At 36.7% G+C, this 21,491-nt stretch overlaps 1 protein-coding gene across 2 annotated transcripts; it reads left to right on the top strand.

Moving 5' to 3' along the window:
- The first annotated feature begins 450 nt into the window (after nt 1–450).
- LOC110575703 (ADP ribosylation factor like GTPase 14 effector protein) lies at nt 451–20,034 on the top strand. 2 transcript variants are annotated; one of them, XM_021684712.2, is made up of 4 exons: nt 451–541; nt 12,338–12,839; nt 14,722–14,849; nt 16,077–18,305. In XM_021684712.2, exons 2-4 carry the CDS (start codon nt 12,417–12,419, stop codon nt 16,303–16,305), a joined length of 780 nt encoding a protein of 259 aa, XP_021540387.1. In that variant the 5' UTR covers nt 451–541; nt 12,338–12,416; the 3' UTR covers nt 16,306–18,305. The 2 variants fall into 2 exon arrangements, with proteins under 2 accessions (XP_021540387.1, XP_044775283.1); XM_044919348.1 differs by lacking the exon at nt 451–541 and adding an exon at nt 19,983–20,034 and having other exon boundaries at nt 12,417–12,839; nt 16,077–16,311.
- Nucleotides 20,035–21,491: the final 1,457 nt, after the last annotated feature.

Raw genomic sequence — 21,491 nt, 5'->3', positions numbered from 1 at the left:
ATTTTTATAGCTTAAAATAAAAGATGCATTTTGGAATAGATTTCGCTTGAACAAAAGAAATCACATAAAACGTGAGACCATAAATAGTCTGTTCCAGAGCTTCTTGTAACTCATTCACTTCTCCAGGGATTAGAGGAGTGGGGTGCAAAAATCTGGCCTCACGCACAGGCGCAGAGATTTGCGAACACAATCTAAGTCAGCTGAACCTGTATCTTGTAAGAAATGGTCCCAGGGAGCTCCCAATTCCCTAACCTCAGAGAACAGACAGCAAAATTGAGCTAGCTTCTGAAACAGCCATTGCCTCACATTGCATCGTCCGCCAATTAACGCCGCCCCGCCCTTTCGGCCCGGGAGGCAGGCCAGGTTTAGATCGCTCTAGGCTTCTCCTGGACGTCTCTTTATGGTAACGCTGAGCCTCTCTAGCCCTCATCCGCCGTCCTCTCAGTGGTAGCGCGGGGAGGAGAGGAAACGCTGGCAGTCAAGTCTGCCGTACGTGGATGCGGGTGCAGCCCAAACTCCGCAGAGGAGAGCGCGAGCTAAGGTGGGAGGGACCGGGGGGAGGCTCTGGGAAGGGCGCGAGTGTGGAGACAGGCCCTTGGGTGAGAGGGGGAGCCAGGACCGGTTCACGGAGGTCTCTAGGGAGAGGTGGGAGAGGAGGCCCAGACACGTGAGAGGGACTTCCAGTTGCTGGCTGAGGCCTCCAGCAGCCTGCCACCCCGCAGTCCCCGGCCTCCCCCAGTTCATCTGCGGGCCCCCTGTGTCAGGACCCAGCATAGTTTCTGTCGCATCTGTGTTCTCCTTGGGTTGTCGCCTCTTTTCGGGAGACCTGCAGCCCTTAAAGCTATGATTTAGGCTTGTACTTGTTTACAAGAGGGTGATGATGGCCTTGAACCTAGTCCGTAGCTTATATCCCTCCAGTTTCGTTTTATTTTTTAATGAGCATCCTCCCAGCCCTAGCTGTTTGGTTGAGGCCGGAGGCCGATCAGTATTCATTTTTTCCATCCCAGTAGGATGAACATAGTAAATGATCCTTGGACGTAGCTGGTAGCTTGAAACGTTACGATGTGGCTGTCAGCTAGGGGCGTTATGCTTGTGACCACCATGCTGTTGGGGTGGGAATAATTGCAGCATCCTGTGGACCTAGTCACCCTGATTTGGAGAGATTCATCCTCCTTGGTGTGAGATTGTGGCAGTTTACGAACGTGTATTCAAAACATGTTGTTCACAAAGTGCTAGTATTGAAGCTAGAGAAGCCACAACTGTAAAACAGGAACTAGGTGGTTTCTTGTCCTCACAGAGCTTAATATATTACTGAAAAACTAACAACAAAAAAAAAAAACCTGTGATGGTACTATGAAAAGGGAAGTCCCTGAAGTTCCTCTTTTGCCTTAGGTGATGCAGAAAATAAAACCATATAGCTCCTGCTTTCCCACAGCTGAGAATAGAGAAAAAATTTTAATGCAGTTAAATTGTTCTGCAGACCCAGAGGAAGAAGGACCTATAATAATAGTATTTGGGTAAGGCACACCAGATAGGTGAAGACACTGAAAAATAGCATTGCCTGGCACAGAAAGGGCCATGGGCTTTCCAAGCAGGGGACAATATAAAGGCTTAAAGTGTAAAAGGCCTTTGCAGGGTGTGTAGTTTGGCCTGGAGTATGTGGCATTTGAACAAGTAATGCCATGTTAGAGAGTCCAGACTCTCTTTTTTAGGAAGAGATGAAAGTATTTTCAACAGAATGATACAGTGTTCAGTTTCACAATCACTTAACAACTATAGTGTTAAGTATTGTTTGACAGGTTGGGCCACATCCAGAATCAGGTAGAATAAAGAGAACTTTGCTCATTCTTCCTGGTCTGGAAACAGTCTCTCCAGTTGTTGAAATCCCACTTCAGTTCTCTTTGGCCTTTAAGGACTAGAGGACTGGAGACAAATTGCAAATTTGGAAGCCTGAAGGGTTTGCTAAATTGTTCCCCAAATGATCTAAAAGTATGTTAGACAAAGAGCATTAAAGAATCTGAGGGGAGTACGTTAGATAAACCTAGAGTAAATCATTAGGGCCTAATTAAGAGGGATTCTTCATATGAAGTAAAATTAGTTTTTGTGGTTTTTTTTTTTCCTCCATTAAGCAAGAACTTGAATGTTGTAATAGGCTCTGTGCTAGGCTTGGTAACTAGAGCTCTAAGTTTCAGTTTCATCATCTGTAAATGGGGTGATAATACTTCACTGTTGTCAAGATTAATGAGATGATGTTTGTTCTTAGTACTGTACCTGGCACTTACTAACTACAGGCACTTTAACCAAATATTTTAAATGGTACTATTGACTGTGTTTTGGTTTTAAGTTCTTTACTTTTCCTGTTGGGCCTGACTTAAGGATTAAAGACTATCTCATTTGGCTCTTTAATCCTCCTGTTACTGTCCATTCACTTGTAGTGTGAGTAGTTAGTATTTGAAGATAATGGGTACAAAAAGTTGACAGTTGCAAGAGGCATGACTTGTATGCCTATGACCAAAACTGCTGATTTATAAAGTGCAGATGATTTTTTTCATTAAATAAGAGAATCTGGGAAAATGCCTTGTAAATTTCTAAGACCCCCCCCCCCCCCCCCAAAAAAAAAAAGCGTTTGTCATGAAAGGGAAAAACACAACCTAAAAAATCAATAAAATTTTTGTTTTGTTAAATTTCCTCCTAATGCTACTTTTTCCCACTAGCAGACTGGAAAAGCTGTATTAAGGGAAACCAACATATTGGAAAATATTTTGGGAAATTTCCCTCTAAATTTTAGAAAGAAAAAAAAAATTCTCCTTGCGTAATCCCTATCTTCGTCTGCTATTTTGTTAGTGGCAGTGATGGCTGTGGTGTCCTGCTTTAATTCCTGTAGGAGCCCTGCGGTAATGTCCTAGACCTTGTGTTACTAGGAAAGCTTGCTAGTGTCATTTCCTTGTATGAGCTTGCTCAGCTACATCTAGCCTGCCTACCTTAGAGTTTGATAATGGATAGCAAGTGATAATGCTTAAAAGCTTATTCCATAGAATCTAAATGTATAAATTTTTTTAAGATTTTTATTTATTTATATGAGAGAGTGAGAGAGAAAGAGTGCGCAAGCGAGGGGAGGGGCAGAGGGAGAGGGAGAAGCAGACTCCTCTCTGAGCAGGGAGCCTGACGCTGGGCTCAATCTCAGGACCCTGAGACATGACCTGAGCCCAAGGCAGATGCTTAACCCACTGAGCTCTACCCAGGCACCCCTACACGTATAAATTTTAAATAATTAAAAAAAAAAATTCACAGATACAGAGAACAGATTGGTGGTTGCCAGAGGTGGGGGAATGGACAAAATGGCAGAAAGGGGTCAAAAGGTACAAACTTCAGTTATAAAATAAGTAATGTGGATGTAATGTACAGCATGGTGACAATAGTTAATAACACTTGCATATTTGAAAGTTGCTAAGGAAGTAAATCTTAAAAGTTCTCATCACAAGAAAAAATTGTAACCATGTGGTGATGGATGTTAACTAGACTCATTGTGGTGATCTTTCACAATATATACGAATGTCGAATCATTACCTTGTACACCTGAAACTAATGTTATATGTAAATTACACCTCAATCAAAAAAACTTGTTTCTTGAGCTTGCAGTGTTCATACAAGGAGCAAATAATTTTGCTTACTGCCTAAGGTGATAGAAGGAAAAGAAGGGGTCTAATCGATCTACACTTATTTCATTGTCTTTTGACTCTTCTAGTAGTGCTATAAGAATATTAAACGTTAATTTTAGAATCACAAAATGTACTATATGTAGGCACTGAATAAACTGTTGGCAACCCTAAAGCAAAAGAAAGCCCAAGATGCCAAAAATTTTTAGGGATTTTTCAAATAAAAAAAAAATCCAGAGTTAGTAAAGAGAGACTTTATGTGAAAGGGTTATGGCAATAAGGGAAAAGGAACTATTGCAATGGAGAGAATTCTCTGACCAAAAGATCTACCAGCATCTCAAGGGAGGAGTAAAGGATGCTAGAACAGACTCCTTGATTTGATTGTAGATTCCAGAGTGTTTTACCCTGAGGCCAGCCTGTTCTCTGGAGGAGTTGTGGGCTCTGACTGAGGGTGGGCCAAAGTTCTGGAACCTGGGGGGAAGGAGAGAAACTTAAAATATAGCTAACAGACATTTTTGTTCCAGTTGGTCACTTTTGACCATGCAGTTAAGATTCATAAATTTATAGGGGTACATTGGTGGCTCAGTCGGTTGAGCTACAGACTCTTGGTTTCTGCTCAGGTCATGATCTCTGGGTTGTGAGATTGAGCCTGGAGCTCCACGTTGGCTTCCCCACTCCCTCTGTTCCTACCCCCACTGGCCTGTGTATGTTTGCCTGCGCGCTCTAGCGCTCTATCTCCCTATCTCCCTCTCCTTTCTTTCTTTCTGAAATAAATGAGTAAATCTTTAAGAAAGATTCACAAATTTATAAGTGAGGCAAAGAATAGGAATTTGGAGAGCCTTTATCTTTCCTAGTCATAGGTAAACAAGGGGGTATCCTCAGAGTCTTGTAGAAGCCATTAGGAGAGGAATCGGAGGATTTTTTTAACCATGACTCTCAAAGAATCAGGAAAAATTCAACTTCTCAAAAGGCATTTTTGCTATTTGAAATGGAAAATAAGTTTACAAATAAAATTCATCCAGACCTCTACAGGAAGGCCTTAGGAGACTCAGTGACCCTTGAGAAATTAAGCGTTAGTATTTGTAAATCCTTCACTAGGTGTAGTTTAAAAGTACTTGAAGACCTGGATCTCATTTGTATCATAGTAAAATCTTCCCAAAGGTGGGGCAAAAGAACTAAATCAGGTCTAAATGAACACATTTAAGGTTTTTCATTTGTTACTGGTTTTCTTCTTATCCATTTGAAAGCCGTACTTTTTTTTTTTTCTTCCACGATGAATACTAGATATACTGGTTAAAGTGATTGGCTAGAGCAAATAATCTCTTACTATGTCTAAAAGAATATTCCACACACTCATACACAAAGTTCCACAAAAAAAAGGGGGCGGAATTAAAATCATGACTGTCTGATAGAAGATTATGAACACACAGTTTTTGTTTCCCTTACTAATGAGGGAACTGGTAAGATATTATAAGCAGTTCAAATGACAAAAGAACAAAACATTTATTGATCAGGAATATTAAAATGAGCACATGGAGGCAAAATGGTCTTCTACAGTAGGCCAGGGAGTCCACTGAACCTCCACTAGACAAGTTACAAGAATATAGACAAGAATTGTATTTGCATTGCTAACCATTATCTACAGTTGTCAGCTGTAAACTAGCAGTGGAAGACACAGAACTCTCATAATCAGAAGTGAAAACCTTGACAGCTGTGCTTTCAACAATGCATAGTGCTGTATACATCTGTTTTATCAAATTTATGACTCCCCTCCCCTCATAATCTTCCCTAAATGTCAGACTTCCTGGAAGGCAAGTTCATGTTTGAGTGTATTTTCCTTTTTTTTAATATGCTTTATAAATATATAAGATGCTTGGTTAATGTTCTCTTAATTGAATTACCTAAAGCAGTGGATCTCAAACTAATATGCTTACATATCACCTGGAGATCTTTTTTAAAAATGTGGATCCTGATTCAATAGGTCTAGGGTCCTTACTGAGATTCCTCTTTTCTAACAAGTTCCCAGCTGACGCCAGTACTGGTTCGTGGACAGGGAATAGTAGGGCATTTCTGACTGTGTTAATTAAGGAAGGTGCTAGATTAATCATTACATCATTGCATGGAGAACATTGCATCATGTAGGTGAAGGGAGCAACATGAAGCTACTGGACTGTCACTTGAAGAAAAAAAAATTAATCGTGGGCCACATTGTCAGAACACAGACCAAAGCTAGCAAAAGAAACAGTTGCTGGGAAACAGATCCAAAGAGCTCTACAGTAGAACTTTAGGGAAGGAAGACAGAAATAAGGACATTGAGTAATACAACAGGGGAGGAGCAACCAGAGGCTGTAATTTTTAGAAGGCAGGCAGTAACCACTTAAGATCACTGGCTGAAATTTTGTGCTCCTTGAGCTAGCCTGACTTTTCGTTAGCCCTGCATTAGCCGTGCATGAACAAACTGCGTAATAGTAGATCAGGAAACAAACTCATGTAAGACTTTAAGCAATAAAACTTCATTAACACAGGTGTATACATTTTTACTTTGACAGTTTTAAATGATTTGGTACCGTTGTGCCACTGAGTTTTAATCAATGTGTAAAATTAATTTTTTTACTGTAACTGGCAGGCAGTTTATCTTCTGTTAGGACATTTTAATTTTAAACAGAGCAGGTCCTATAATTTATTAATGGGGAGTTCAGCTTTCTTTTAGCAACAAGTAAGAAGTGGGGCATAATGTGAAGCTGGTACCAAAGAAACATCTCTACTTACTGGAAGATGCAAAAAATGCATAGTAAATGAGATTGCCAAATTTAGCAAATAAAAATACAGGATGCCCAGTTAAATTTGAATTTCAGACAAATAACAGATTACTTTTTAGCCGTATTTGGGACAGTTAAAATATATGCATTATCTAAGATTCATATTTAACTAAGCCTACTGTATTTTATCTGGCAACTCTAATAGTGAATCTACCCTAACAGTGACACCTGAGGGATGGCTGCTTACAAATGGTATTGTGCAGCAGTTTAATTCCTTCAAGTGTTCGTCCAAAAATTACAGTACTCAAAAGTGTGCCAGGAGCTCAAAATAGTTGGAAGCACCTGTTTGCCAGAAGATGTTTTCAAGGACTAATAGGGTCATGCCTAAGTTAAATTAAAAACACATTTAACACTATACTCTCCAACTAAGAGTTCAGGTTCATAGTGGTTTAAGGTTAATAAAATTTATGCTATTATGGAAGATGTCCAAGCAAATACTATCAGAAAAAAGTGATTTAATAGGAGTTTAATCATATTTCCAAGCTCCTAAGGGAGATCACCTAAGTACACTGGCACAACTTAGAGTTTTGCTAATAAACTCTCATGAGCTGTGTAGTAATTTAGACAAGATGAAAGTGAACACATGAACAATTGCTTACTTGGTCTTTAGAGATTGAACTAAGTATTCCAGTGATATTCCACTATACATTCACTGGAATATTTTTTTTTTAAGATTATTTATTTATTTATTTGGCAGAGACACAGCGAGAGAGGGAACACAAGCAGGGAGAGTGGGAGAGGGAGAAGCAGGTTCCCTGCTGAGCAGGGAGCCCTATGCAGGGCTCAGTCCCAGAACCCTGGGATCATGACCTGAGCCGAAGGCAAACCCTTAATGACTGAGCCACCCAGGTGCCCCTGTAATACTTGTTTTTTATATTTTTTTATTTTCATCTTGTTTAAATTTTAATGAACTTAGAGTGCAGTATCAGTTTCTGGAGTAGAATTCAGTGCTTCATCACTTACAACACCCAGTGTTCATCACAAGTGCCCTCCTTAATACCCATCACCCATCTAGCCCATCCCCCACCCACCTCCTTCCATCAACCCTCAGCTTGTTCTCTACCATTAAGAATCTCTTATGGCTTGTTTCGCTCTCCCTTTTTCTTCTTTTCCCCCTTCCCATATGTTCATCTGTTTTCTTAAATTCCACATGAGTGAGATCATATGATATTTGTCTTTCTGTGACTTATTTCACTTATAATACACTCTAGCTCCATTCATGTCGTTGCAAATGGCAAGATTTCATTCTTTTTAACGGCTGTCAATTGTTTATCATGTATTGTCTATTTATTGTCTGTATCTTTTTGAAATGTCTGCTTAAGTCTTTTGCCAGTGTTAATGGTTTGTCTTTCTGTTGGTGAGTTGTAGTTTTTTTAATAATCTGGGTGAAAGGATTTGGCTGATAAATACTGTTTGCATATTTTCTCTCAGTATGTGGCTTTCCTTAATATTTGAAATTTTGACTTATGATGAATAAAAATAGTCTTTATGAAACGTAATTATCATCATTTTTTCTGTATGGTAATTGCTGTGTCCTGAGAAATCTTTGCCTACACAACATCATAAATATGGTCCCCAGTGTTTTCTCCAAAAGTCTTTAGTTTAGCTTTAGTGTTGAAGACTATGAACTATCTTGATTTTCATCTATAGTGTATGGTACTGGCCAGCATTCATTTTTCTCATATGGATATCTACTTACTTCAAAACCACTTGTCAAAAAAACTTCCTTTTCCCATAGGATTGGCTTTGTACCTTTACTAGAAATGATTTGTGCATATAAATGGGGGTATATCCCTTGGGTTTATATTTAATTCCATACCATCCTGATTAGAGTAAGTCCATTCTGATTGGAATGGAAGGCCTTCTAGCTTTGTTCTTTTCTGTGATTGTTTTGGATATAGGAAGTCCCTTTGCATTTCTATGTAATTTTTAGGTAAAGCTTATTAATTTATGATTATGATTGCATTGAATCTATAAATTAATTTAAGGAGAACATTTAACCAATTTTGTGTCTTCCAATATATGAACATGGGGTATCTCCCCATTTATTTTGGTCTTTTAAAATATCAAAAAATTTTGTAGATTTTAGTGTACAGATCTTCCATGTTTTGTTAAAATTATTCCTAAGTATTTCATGTTTCTTTAATGACACTTCAATGGTTGTGATTTTTTTATACGTATTGCTGGATTCTGTGTACTAAATTATTTTTATGAATTTTTGCCTATGTTCACGAGGAATTTTTTTTCCCTGTTTTGGAATGTCCTTGGTTTTGTATCAAGGTAATGCTTGCCTTAAATAAAATAAGTTGAGAATGAAAAAAAAAAAAAGATAAAAGGTAAGTAAGGAACAGATGCCCCAGTAGCCAAGGAAAAGAATTCCCTAATGGGTAAAAATATTAATTCTATGGACAGACAATTTCTAAAACGAATTTTCTAAGTTCCAAAATACTTTTATTAAATATGGTCAGGGTAGTCCAAGTCTTTGAATGCTTAGAAATAATTTTATGTTCAGAAAATCACTGATTAGTGGCTACAAATTTTGTGATAGTTACCTACAAATATAAAGAATCAAGCATCAATGAGAGAATAAGCATTAGCAATTTCTATAATGTGCTAAGGAGGTTGTTGATCAAGTTTCTTTCCTTGTGTTGACTGTTAAGAAAAGTCAGAGCCAGATTTGTGTCCCATATCTGTTAAAGTACAGTAGAGCATAATTTGTTTTATGACTCTATCTCTGGCTTCCTCTTTTCCATTCCTTCATTTATTTTAACTCACATTGCTGTTAAAAAAAAAAAATCTAATTTGTATAATGCAAGCCATTTTAGCTGATGCATTTGGCACCATTACTGGGAAGTTAAATTTTAAAAGTTGGTTGAAATAGAATAAAAATATATAAATATGCTCCATCATAATTAGCTTTTAAACATTTTAAGCTAAAATGTTCAGTGACATTTTAAACTTTAGATTGTATTCTATTAAACTTTTTAAATTTAGTATTTTAACTGAAAACAGATATGTATTTATTCACAGTTTTTTGTTACATGAGACCAGAGTCATCTTGTATATTTTTATATGATTTTATATGATTCTGGTTTTTCTCTGAAGAAAACATTGGGAAGTATCTAAGCTTTCTAACCAGTCTTTTTTTTTTTAATATGGAGGAAAGCTTATAAAAACACTTGCAAAATTGCACAATCCTAGATATTTCAACATTCTGCCACCACCCAGATTTCAGTGGTTCACGTATATTTTCAGCACTTTTTCTTCCTAGTGACTTTTATTTGTTGACTCTTTCCTTAAGAATTCAACCAAGTTTTTCTATTTGCTTTGAAAAATATTTATGAAAATTTTCAAATGGAAAGTACAGTAATAATGAAAACACTTGTGTTCATGCCTTCAATTTAATCTTCCATAAATCTCTTTTTAAAAAGTTTCCTTCCCCCTTAGAAGTATGTATGCCACAAATTTGGTATTTCTTACTCATGTATATTTTAGCATGATTCATATTTTCATCTCTAAACCATGTACACTATTTTGTGTGTTTATTTTTTTTTTTTTTAAGATTTTGTTTATTTATTTGACAGAGGCACAGCGAGAGAGGGAACACAAGTAGGGGGAGTGGGAGAGGGAGAAGCAGGTTTCCTGCTGAGCAGGGAGCCCTATGTGGGGGGTCCTGGGATCATGACCTGAGCCGAAGGCAGACGCTTAACCAACTGAGCCACCCCCAGGTGCCCCTATTTTGTGTGTTTAAAATTTTACATAAATGTATCCTTTTACAACTTTTTCTCTTAAGATTATCTTTAAGATTTGTCCGTGGTGATTCATATAATTTGTGTGGTTAACTGTTCTATAGGAGTGCCTGCTGAGTAACCCATGGTTTCTCATCCTTAAAATTAGATAATTTCTAACTTTTCACTGTCAAAGACCGTAAATGCTCGAAGTCTTTTATATATATAATGCACAAAAATCCTTGTGCTCTTTTCGGACATACATTTTTTTTGGCAAATACCTAGAGCTGAAAGTGCAAGGTCCTGGGATGTGGACTTGTTTAACTTTGTGAGAAATTGCCAAAAACACTCTAAAGCAGTTATACATTCCTACTAATGTATAAGGAGCATGTAAGAGTTGGCCACCCTAGGTTTTAACCAACCCTAGGTTATCAGATTTTTAAAATTTTGCTAAGCAAATGTTTGAGAAATGGTATTTAGTTTGCCTCTTTTTTTTTTTTGATAACTATAAAGGTTGAACATCTTTGCATGCGTTTATTGGCTATTTTGTTCTCTTCCTCTGTGAATTGCCTATCTATATTTGCTTAGTTGTTTTTTTTGTTTTTGTTTTTTTTAGATTTTATTTATCTATTTGAGAGAGAGCACGAGCAGGGGGAGGGGCAGAGGGAGAGGGAGAAGCAGACTCCCCACTGAGAGGGAGCCCAATGTGAGGCTGGATCCCAGGACCCTGGGATCATGAGACCTGAGCGGAAGGCAGCCATTAATCAATTGAGCCACCCAGTGCCCCTATTTGCTTAGTTTTCTAATGGGTTCTTTGTCATTTTCTAATTGATTTGTAGATGTCAGAATTCTTTATGTATATTTGGGATAATAATCCTAACCACACCTTTCAAGTGTGGCTGTTTTTCCTCCTTTAGAGTTATAAGGAAATGTTTAATTTTGACATATAATGTGTCCATCTTTTCCTTTGATATGTGCTTTCTTGTTTGAGAAATTCTTGTTTGTTCTTTGATATGTTCTTCTTGTTTCTTTGATATGTTCTTTCTTGTTTGAGAAATTCTTCCCAATGTTGCAGAGTCTTCTAGGTTTTCTTATAAACATTAGTACAGTTTTTCTTTTCTTGTTTAATTCTTTAATCCATCTGGAGTTGATTTGGTTTTCTTACAAACATTAGTACAGTTTTTCTTTTCTTGTTTAATGCTTTAATCCATCTGGAGTTGATTTGTGTTTGTGAGAAAGAGATCTTAGTCTGTCTTTTTCGATGTAGTTAGCTAGTTATCCCCTAATCTTTTATTAAATCTTTTCCCCATTAATGTGCACTACCCATTGATTTTATAAAATCACATGTCCTATACTGCACCAAGCCCTCATCTTTTCTTGGATCTATACTATAATATATTTGTCTATACTACTGTACTAAATACCACACTGTTTTAATTACAACAGCTTTATAGCAAATATCTTACTTTGTTTTCCTTCAAGACTATCTTGACTTTCATGGATTTTTACTCTTCCATGTAAACTAAATGCTAAATTCCAAGGGGGAGTGGTTGGAATACCTGCTGGGATTTGACTGGAATAGTACTGAATTTATAGATAAATTCCCAGAAAATTTATATACCTCGGTAAGATTTCCCATGATTAATTTCTACATTTATTTAGGATACCTTTTTTGTATTTCTGTTTGATGATTTTCTCCATAAAAGTCTTGCATGTCTTTTGTAGGATTTGTTTTGTAAGGTCTCTTAATGTTTTAGGTTTCTAGCATCATTGTTGAATTATCTTACTAGTTTTAATAGTCTGTCTGCTGAACCTTTTGTATTTTCTGTGTAGATATTTATATCATCTTTGAGTAATACTTCTCACTCCCTGTACCTTTTAATACAGTATTAAGTGGAAGCTTTACTGTAGTGTTAAATGGCAAGTATTCGTTTGTAGTTCTAACTTTACAGGGAATGCTTCTAATGTTTTATGATTAAATAATGTTTATTGTAAGCTTTTGGTAAATGTCTTTCTACTCCTTGCATGCTAAGAGTTTCTTTCTTTTAAATAGATATTGAAGTTTATAAAGTGCTTTTTCAGTTTCCCAGATAAAAAGTTTGCGGCACAAATCTGACTTCAGTGTCTTCTCTAGGGCGATCAGCACGTGACCTACTAGAGAGCGAGATCCCTAGGCAAAATCAAACAAGGGAAATTTGCTGGACTCTAGAGTGATGGATCCATGTTCAGTTGGAGTCCAGCTTCGTACCACAAATGAGTGCCATAAAACCTACTACACTCGTCACACTGGTTTCAAGACTTTGCAAGAATTGTCATCAAATGATATGCTTTTACTTCAACTTAGAACTGGAATGACACTTTCTGGGAACAATACCATTTGCTTCCATCATGCAAAAATTTACATTGACAGATTTGAGGATTTGCAGAAGTCATGTTGTGACCCATTTAACATACACAAAAAACTAGCCAAAAAAAATTTGCATGTAATTGACTTAGATGATGCCACTTTTCTAAGTGCAAAATTTGGAAGACAGCTTGTACCTGGTTGGAAACTTTGCCCAAAATGTACACAGATAATCAATGGAAGTGTGGATGTTGATTCTGAAGACCGGCAGAGAAGAAAACCTGATTCAGATGTATGTATAGCAGTCATTTTTTTCTTCTGTGTACTTCTACAATGTGAGGTTTTGTTGAACTATAAAGAAATATTTACATTATCATTTATTATACTAATTGTAATTAAAGTTGGGGAGGTGAAAATAAATGGTGTTTCTAAATATTTTTGTATACCCAGACTGGATGATAAAGTATGCTTGAGAAAGGAATAACATACTATGTCCAAGACTCAAGCTGTAATTCCTAGGGCTAAGATGTTGGGAGTGGCTTTCAGAACATTCTGGTAAAGCCAGGACTTAATTGTTATCTTAGTTTCTTTTCTAATACCAAAGTAACTCCATGAGACCTGCCCACCAGTGAGGATCTTTATAGCAAAATGAATTCCCCTTTCTTATGAAGGACTTAAAAATGACTGCTTTAAAATGAACACCAGAGAAATGACTTGCAATAATTGTTTCTTCAGCCTTTCTTTCTCCTTTGTCACTAATACCATTCTTGTTTGGGTTTTTTAGATGCTTGTGAGTTTCCTTTGCTTCTAGCTCTGAGTTCTTTTTTTTTTTTTTTAATTTTTATTTTTTTATTTTTATTTATTCATTTGAGACAGAGAGATAGAGAGAGAGAGAGAGCATGAGCAGGGGGAAGTGCAGAGGCAGAGGGAGAAGCAGGCTCTCCTCTGAGCAGGGAGCCAGATGTGGGACTCGATCCCAGGACCCTGGGATCATGACCTGAGCAGAAGGCAGAGGCTTAACCATCTGAGCCACCCAGACGCCCCTAGCTCTGAGTTCTTATTTGGTATGATCCAGCTAATTTAAGAACTCCCTGTGGTCAAAAAACACACATTTTTACATTGTAAATACTAAATATTTATAACTCGCTTATTCACATTGCCTACATTCAGATTATTTAACTATATCAGAAAAAAATTGAGATTTCATAAAGCTGTCTTTGGTGTAGAACAAAGACAAGTATATCAAAGGAGCACTTCTCAAAATTTCTATTTATAACCAATTTATAATTCTTGGTGCTGGGATATTTTTCTCAATTTCTTCCTTTTCATTATATTAATAAACCAAATTAAAAGATAATTAAAATTTTAAATTATATGTAGTGCTTCCCTTTTGTTCTCCCCATAGAGGCATATCTCCAGGACCCACTGTTCTCTTGCAGTTCATACTAGGTACTTGCTGCTGTCACTTAGATGTTTTCGCCATTTCATTTATTTGTTGCTCTCGTGGAATATATCACATAAACTGCTTTTTTCCCAGATAATGAACTTAAATCCTTAATCATCGAAATTTTGTTTTACCAAAGCTTTTTAAAAAGATGATAATACTATTTCAGAACTTAAAACCATATTACCTCCCTGCTTTTAAAAATATATATAATAGAACCTTTCCTTCAGGACTCAAGATCATATTAGAAACATCAGTTTTGTTTTTGTTTTTTTTTAAAGATTTAATATTTTTTTAAGTAATCTCCACACCCAACATAGGGCTCGAACTCATAACCCCAAGATCATGAGTCACAGACTCCACCGCCAGGCACCCCAGGAATCTCAGCGTTATGCCGTTGTTATACAACTGTTATACAACAGTTTTTCTGCCTTTTCTGCCATCTTAGCAGCAGCTGTTGCATTTTTACCATGCTTGTTGCCCCTCCTGATATGCCAGAGACTAAAATTAGGTAATGAAAATATTACAACTAAATTAACCCATAAACTTTGGATATTGTCTAGGGCTGTGTAAATGTTGTTGCACTTGGGCTCTAAAACCTTTTTCTTTTTTGTGAATTCCAGACCATCCTTCAGGTTAAGGAATAATCTGGATTAACATTAAGTTAAATATTAATCTGTTCATGGTCTGTTGTCAAGATTTGAGTTGATAATTTGTTACCTTTATTCAGGGAAGAACTGCTAAAGCTTTGAGGTCGTTGCAATTTACAAACCCAGGAAAGCAAACTGAATTTGCTCCAGAAACTGGTAAAAGAGAAAAAAGAAGGCTCACAAAAAATGCAACCGCTGGTTCTGACAGGTAGGCTGTGTTCACTTAAGACTTGTATTAACTTGCTGCTTCACATCTGTATTGTTTTCACTATCTTAAGTTTTGAATTTTCTGGGTATTTAAATTGGATGATCTGGAATTAGTAAGAATCTCCAAAGACTGCATATAAAATGAAGGCATTCCTTTCAACTCTAAAAATTTTTTTTTTTTTTTTTTTTTTTAAAGATTTCATTTATTTATTTGACAGAGAGAGATAACAAGTACGCAGAGAGGCAGGGAGAGGGAGAAGCAGGCTCCCCGCCGAGCAGGGAGCCCGATGCGGGGCTTGATCCCAAGACCCTGGGATCATGACCTGAGCCGAAGGCAGAGGCTTAACCGACTGAGCCACCCAGATGCCCCTAAAAATTTATTTCTAAGAAAGTGTCAATGAAGTGAACAAGTTAACATTTTTGGCATGAGAATTAAAATTTAAGCATATTATACTTAAAACAATTCTTTAAAAACATTAGTATTATATAATTGGTATGTCATTCCTCTATGGGTGGCATCCAAAAAGTCAATCTTAGAAGAATTCAAGGTTGCTTTTTATCTTTTTACATGTCTGAAGTAGAAACAGTTATGGTACAGTCAACAGAATGAGAAAACTAAATTGTTTAGAATATGACTTTTTAAATTGAACATTTCTTAAGCACAGGTTGACAAAGAAATGTTAGTATAATCATTCAGAATTATTTTCTACATATGCCATTTATTCCATCTGTTAAGGTTTCCATTGGGTCATTTAATTGTTTTTAAGCCAGATTTGCTAGAGTCCGTTAAAGAACAAGAAACAGATTAATTGCAGTATAAAAACCAATAGGGTAGTAGAAAGAGATCGGTAACCAACAAAATGTACCACTATTAAGCTGCTGTTCTCTGTTGTTGCTGTTAAGGTAAGGGGAAAATATTTTAAACAGAAATATATTTTTTGGAAATAGTAAAGGAATGGACTGAGTTGACTTTTAAATGGACTTCTAGAGGCATATTCAGGCTTTTTGGATTTGTCTCCACACTTTAGAATGAGTCTCTTCTTCTCACAGAGCTCATTTACTGCTAATTAGGCTTGAGTCTGGTAAGTTATGTACCAGTTTTGCAGGATGTCATCCCTAATTCAAAATAGTACACCTCCTTAAATTTGTTTTCATTGCCTTATTTTCAATAACCTATTCAAAAATAACGTGTTTGTGAGGTGTAATTCGTCTGTGTTTTATTTTACAGACAAGTGATACCAGCAAAGAGTAAGGTCTATGATAGCCAGGGTCTCCTGATTTTCAGTGGAATGGACCTTTGTGACTGCCTTGATGAAGACTGTTTAGGATGTTTCTATGCTTGTCCTGCCTGTGGTTCCACCAAATGCGGAGCTGAATGCCGCTGTGACCGCAAGTGGCTGTATGAGCAAATCGAAATCGAAGGAGGAGAAATCATTCATAACAAACACGCTGGATAATTTGTGGTATCAGATTATGGGCTCTTTAAATATCCCTTCTCTATTTCTAAAACTCTGTCACCCTAAGATACATTTTAAAGTTGGTTGCCAAATGACAAGAATTTGAAAACCACCTCAGCATGCACTCACTCTGCACTAATGTTGCATTTAGGGTGCTTTAAGATTCATTATCTGATGTAAATTTAGATGAGCTGTTCCTCAGCAGTCAGCTTTGAGCCTGTCCGGGTCAATGTCAACAAGTAGGCAGAGGCAGTCCTCCATTAGCACAGCACAAATTTCAGTTACCATGGTCTATACTGTGAGCATTAGGTAAAGTACAAACTTCCCTGCTAGCCCTTTGGTCCACAAATCATTATGTAGCAGACGTGCTTCATCGTCACGGACCAATCACAGTACTTCTCTCAGATTCTGCTAGTGATTGGTTACTGCACATCTGTCATTCAGTTCACTCCCAGACAGCAAAGCATGTGGTTGTATTGTCTCCTTGTCACCCATGTGACATTTTACAAAAGTAGATCATCAAAAGAACTGACCAACAAAGATAAAAGTGAATGAAGAAAGGAAAAACGGTAATGCTAGACGTGAGACTTGAACTGAATGTAAGTGGAGTTGTGGAGGAAATCCCCGATGGGAATGTTGGTGCTGCCGCGAGCCTCAGTACACAGCTTGGGGAGCCTTGTGGAGGCAAGCGTAAGGGAACTGGTTGTGACGAGAAGGTTGAGTAGGTCCCAGAGGAAGTGATGGTAAAAACTTCACACTAAAGGCAATTAGAGTTATTTTACAACATTGAAAGTATGAATGATAAAATGGTGGAAGCTGATCCAAACTTGAGTATGACAGTTCGCCATGGCATAGAGTAGATGCTTACTTAGTATCCTAAGTTAACAAAAAGTCAAGCACTGTTCAAACCCCTTATGGTTAGTTTTTTACAGTGGAATAACACTTTCGCCGTGTTTCTGATGTTTTAAATTACAGTGTACTAACATACTTTTTTACAATGTTTTCGTTTTCTTTTGTTTATAACACCGAGTTTTTAATATTTTGACAGATTTTTAAAGGTCACAGAACATTTTCCCCCATTGATTATTAAGATTGCTTTGAATGGCCATTTTTTATGGTCCTACATTACTGTGCAAGCCAAGGACTGTAGCTGAGTACAGTGCCCACCTACTTCAGGAAAAATTAATTTTGATAAAACTAGGTGGTCGAGTGTTAAAAGTATTTTGGAAATAATCTGCGTATCTAAATGCTAAAATTCATCTGGCGATTTACCCTTAAAAAAAGTTTTAGTATTGTAAACCTTTCATTGTTTAGACCATACATTCTTGGTGAAAATTTGTTTTTGATGGCAAAAATCTCATTCTTTGTATAAAGCATGGATATACATATAATACATAAACAGGGATACATTGTATCTGTGGTATTAAAGTTTTATGGGTGGTGATTAGGATTAAGAAGCCTAAAAAAGGCTTTAAGGGAGTAATAATGAGAAAAAAACGTTAGAGCAACATTGGTTGAGAGAGAGTATAAATTATTTGGAAATTGAATCTTGTACAGGATTTATGGAATTTGTATGGGTGCTGTTTGGAGGATGAGAGTGGGTGATAACTGCTCTTTTTTTAAGCAGCTACCTATTTGTCTAAAATTGTTCATCTAGGACATTGCCACTAAACTAGGTTTTTGCTTGGTTTTCCCTAAATTAGAGTACTTTGGTTTAATCGGATGAGCTTTTAGCAGTTTGAAATACTTTTTAGCTATTGAAACAAAATTTATACAACCAGTTTGATTAAATTGACCAGTAGAGGTTTATTTTTACTCCTGTATACTTCTGGTACCTGTTTAACAGGTTTTACTTTGATGGAATGCCATTTTGAACCATGGAATTGTCATTAAATTACATTTGTCACTGGCCTAGTTATCAGAAGTATGGTTAGTATCATGCTTTTTTTTTTTTTTTTAAAGATTTATTTATTTATTTGAGAGAGAGAGAGAGCAGGAACAGAAGCAGGGGGAGTGGCAGAGGGAGAAGCAGGCTTCCAGCTGAGCAGGGAGCCCAATGCAGGGCTCAATCCCAGGACCCTGGGACCATGACCTGAGCCGAAGGCAGACGCTTAATGACTGAGCCACCCAGGCACCCCAGTATCAGTTATTTAATTCACATTTCAACAGAGCACTGGCAAAAAAGATATTTTGGCTTTATACACTTAAATCAGATGCTAGATTTTTTTTTTTCTGAATTAAGGAAATATTTTGTTATAGAGGATACACAGACTCCCAATTTTATCTGAACTTCTGGGTTCATTAGACAGTTAGTTGCGTTACTGCCAATGTTTTTGTTGGTTCTAAGTAAGTATGATTTAGTATATTGCTTAAGCTATTCGTAGGGACAAATTTAAGTCTTAGATTTTTTTTGTTGTTTAAAACAGGAATATATTTTCAAAAGAATAAATGACTTTAAAATTCAAATTGTTTATATTTCAGCATTCCTTAGTGGAACATTTCTGTGTTTTTTTTCAGATGGTAATAATTTAAGTTTCAAGGGTAAATTTCTTGAACAGTTTTGCTTATATTTGTTCATTATACCTGTTTCCTAAATAGGAAGCACTCACTTTTCATGAGCATGCACAATGTTTACAGAGAGAGGTATGTCTAATTTAGAGTATGCTATAATAAAAGCTGTGTTTTGGGAAAATTACATCATGAGTTTGCTTACTGTTTTTTAATATAGAATCACAGAAATACAGAATACAATTAAATCATCTAGATTCTTTTTATATTTTGCATAAATATGGTTCCAAGTGGCTAAATTATTTTAGGATACTATTAGTTTAACAAGCAGAAATAAAAGCAATACGAACACTTCTGCTGTATATGGCTCCTGCTGGAGAAGTTAATGTAAGGCCATAAACATTGGTCTTACACAGTATTGGCCACAAACATTAAAATAAAAATGCATGTGTATATTTGAAGTAAATGGCATCCCATGTAATCTTTTTCCTATTTCTTTTACAAGTATAAGATGAAATATTATACTTGATTCTTCTATTTTTAAAATGTTATATCTACTTCTGTATAACAAGCTGTTCTACCACCTGACAGAAAATTCTCCAGAAAAATGCTTTCATGAGCTCTCAAATCTTCCATGTTCAGAACCCCTAAACACATATTGCAGAGCCTAGGTAATATGAGTATTCTGTAAACAAACAAAAATGTTTGTTTTTTAATGGGGATGGCTGTCTGAAGTGTAGTTATATAAAGCATTGTAGGTGAGTTTCGTTGGACAAAATCTGGGCAGTTCAGTTCTTTGAAAGAGGTGTTGCTGCGCTGAAAAGGCAGATCCCACTGAGACCCCACCCCACCCGGGTCAAGTAACAATGTATAAAACGGAGGGGGTCTTAAAAGGACTGCACTTAGGTAATTCGAGATTTTCTGTTTACATTGCGGATACCCTGAAAGAAATAGCTTAAGGTCCTTGTACAAAGTCATGTGGCACTGCCTTAGTTTTTGCTGACATCTGCTGGTATTTTGATGTAAATAAACTCTCTGCTGCTACTCCTTAATGCTTAATCTCTTCACTTCTAAATTGTGAACACCAGTATTTACATTGAAGTGGGGTATTTTAAAGGTTTTTTTTTTTTTTTTTTAAGATTTTATTTATTTATTTGAGAGACAATGAGAGAGAGAGCACATGAGAGGGGGGAGGGTCAGAGGGAGAAGCAGACTCCCTGCTAAGCAGGGAGCCCGATGTGGGACTCGATCCTGGGACTCCAGGATCATGACCTGAGCCGAAGGCAGTCGCTCAACCAACTGAGCCACCCAGGCGCCCTGAAGTGGGGTATTTTAAAGAACCCTGGTAAAGTAGAATGGTTTCTCTTTGTAACATTCTTAGGCCTCACCCCGCAGGACTCAACCAGGTTTGTTTTTTTTGGAATATGAGTGAGGATATGAAAATATGTAGGGGTACTTCTGGATTTCACTTATTTTTATAAAGTGTAGAAACTTGGAAAAATAATGCATTTATCTACTTAAAAATCATCAAACGCTCCATTGAACACTTCGTTTGAAAGGCATAATAAACTCCTGTAGAATATATACTCCCGACCTATAGATTATTTGTAATGGCATAGTTGTGAGGATTGACTAATTTTACCACGATAATCTAACTTCCAGAAGATAAAGATTTACCAGATAAAACATTAACTCAGTTGAGTTAGTAATACTGCATCTTTAAGTGCAGTTTGAAAGTATTTAATTACAGCCCTATCAATGGCACTTAAACTAAATGTATTAATTTTTTTTCCCCTTAAAGCCGTGAGTGAAAAATTTCTTTGTGAGACACTTAATGATTTTAAAACTTCAATTTCCTCATTTCCTATCACTGCAAGCAAACAACTGTTTTATTAAAGAGTTGCCATAATCTTCAGCTATGGTTTTAAGATAAATGGACCTATTAAAAGTAAAATGCTTACAAATGCTGCTAAAATGGCCAAAACCTTCCAGTACTCCCAACTCCATCACCTAATGCATGAAAACACAAAAGTTTGGCTCATGACTTTCATTGTAAACATGCTGGATGATCCTTCTTTTACTCAGTTCTTTTCAGAGGGACATTTTGAGGTGAGGGCACATCTTTCTTTAATGAAATAATATAAAAACTAGACATGGGTCAGAGTTGCAGGATATTTGTCCTTTTGAGAGAATTTCTGTAAAACCAAGATAGAAGAATATGGCCTGTAAAAGGAGACCTGAAATGATTCAAAATGTAAATACTAGCTCTGTAAGTATCCCTTTGTTATCAACAACCAATCAGTTACATTAAACAACTTGATAAATACACATTAAGTTTTGGGTTTTTTTTATTTTGGTTATATTCTGGTAGCCCAAGTTTATGATTTAGACTTCAAGGTAGTATTTACTTATTTTTTTTTAAATTGGTTATTTAGTGGCCTAAGATAAAGTAATAGTGGCAGCACTGGTACCATGTAAGTGGGTTCTACAAGGTTCTGGGTGAAATACAAATTTAATTTTGGCATTGAGAGGTAAAGCTATTCAGGAATGTTCAGTGAATTCTGGCATCATTAGGGTTACTTTTTTTTTTTTAATTATTTATTTCGACGGAGAGAGACAGCAAAAGAGGGAACACAAGCAGGGGGAGTGGGAGAGGGAGAAGCGGGCTCCCCACGGAG

Source organism: Neomonachus schauinslandi, chromosome 11, assembly GCF_002201575.2.
Source record: "Neomonachus schauinslandi chromosome 11, ASM220157v2, whole genome shotgun sequence".
Classification (NCBI taxonomy): domain Eukaryota; kingdom Metazoa; phylum Chordata; class Mammalia; order Carnivora; family Phocidae; genus Neomonachus; species Neomonachus schauinslandi.
The sequence above is the reverse complement of the archived record's forward strand: the minus strand, read 5'-3'. Positions and strand labels throughout refer to the sequence as shown.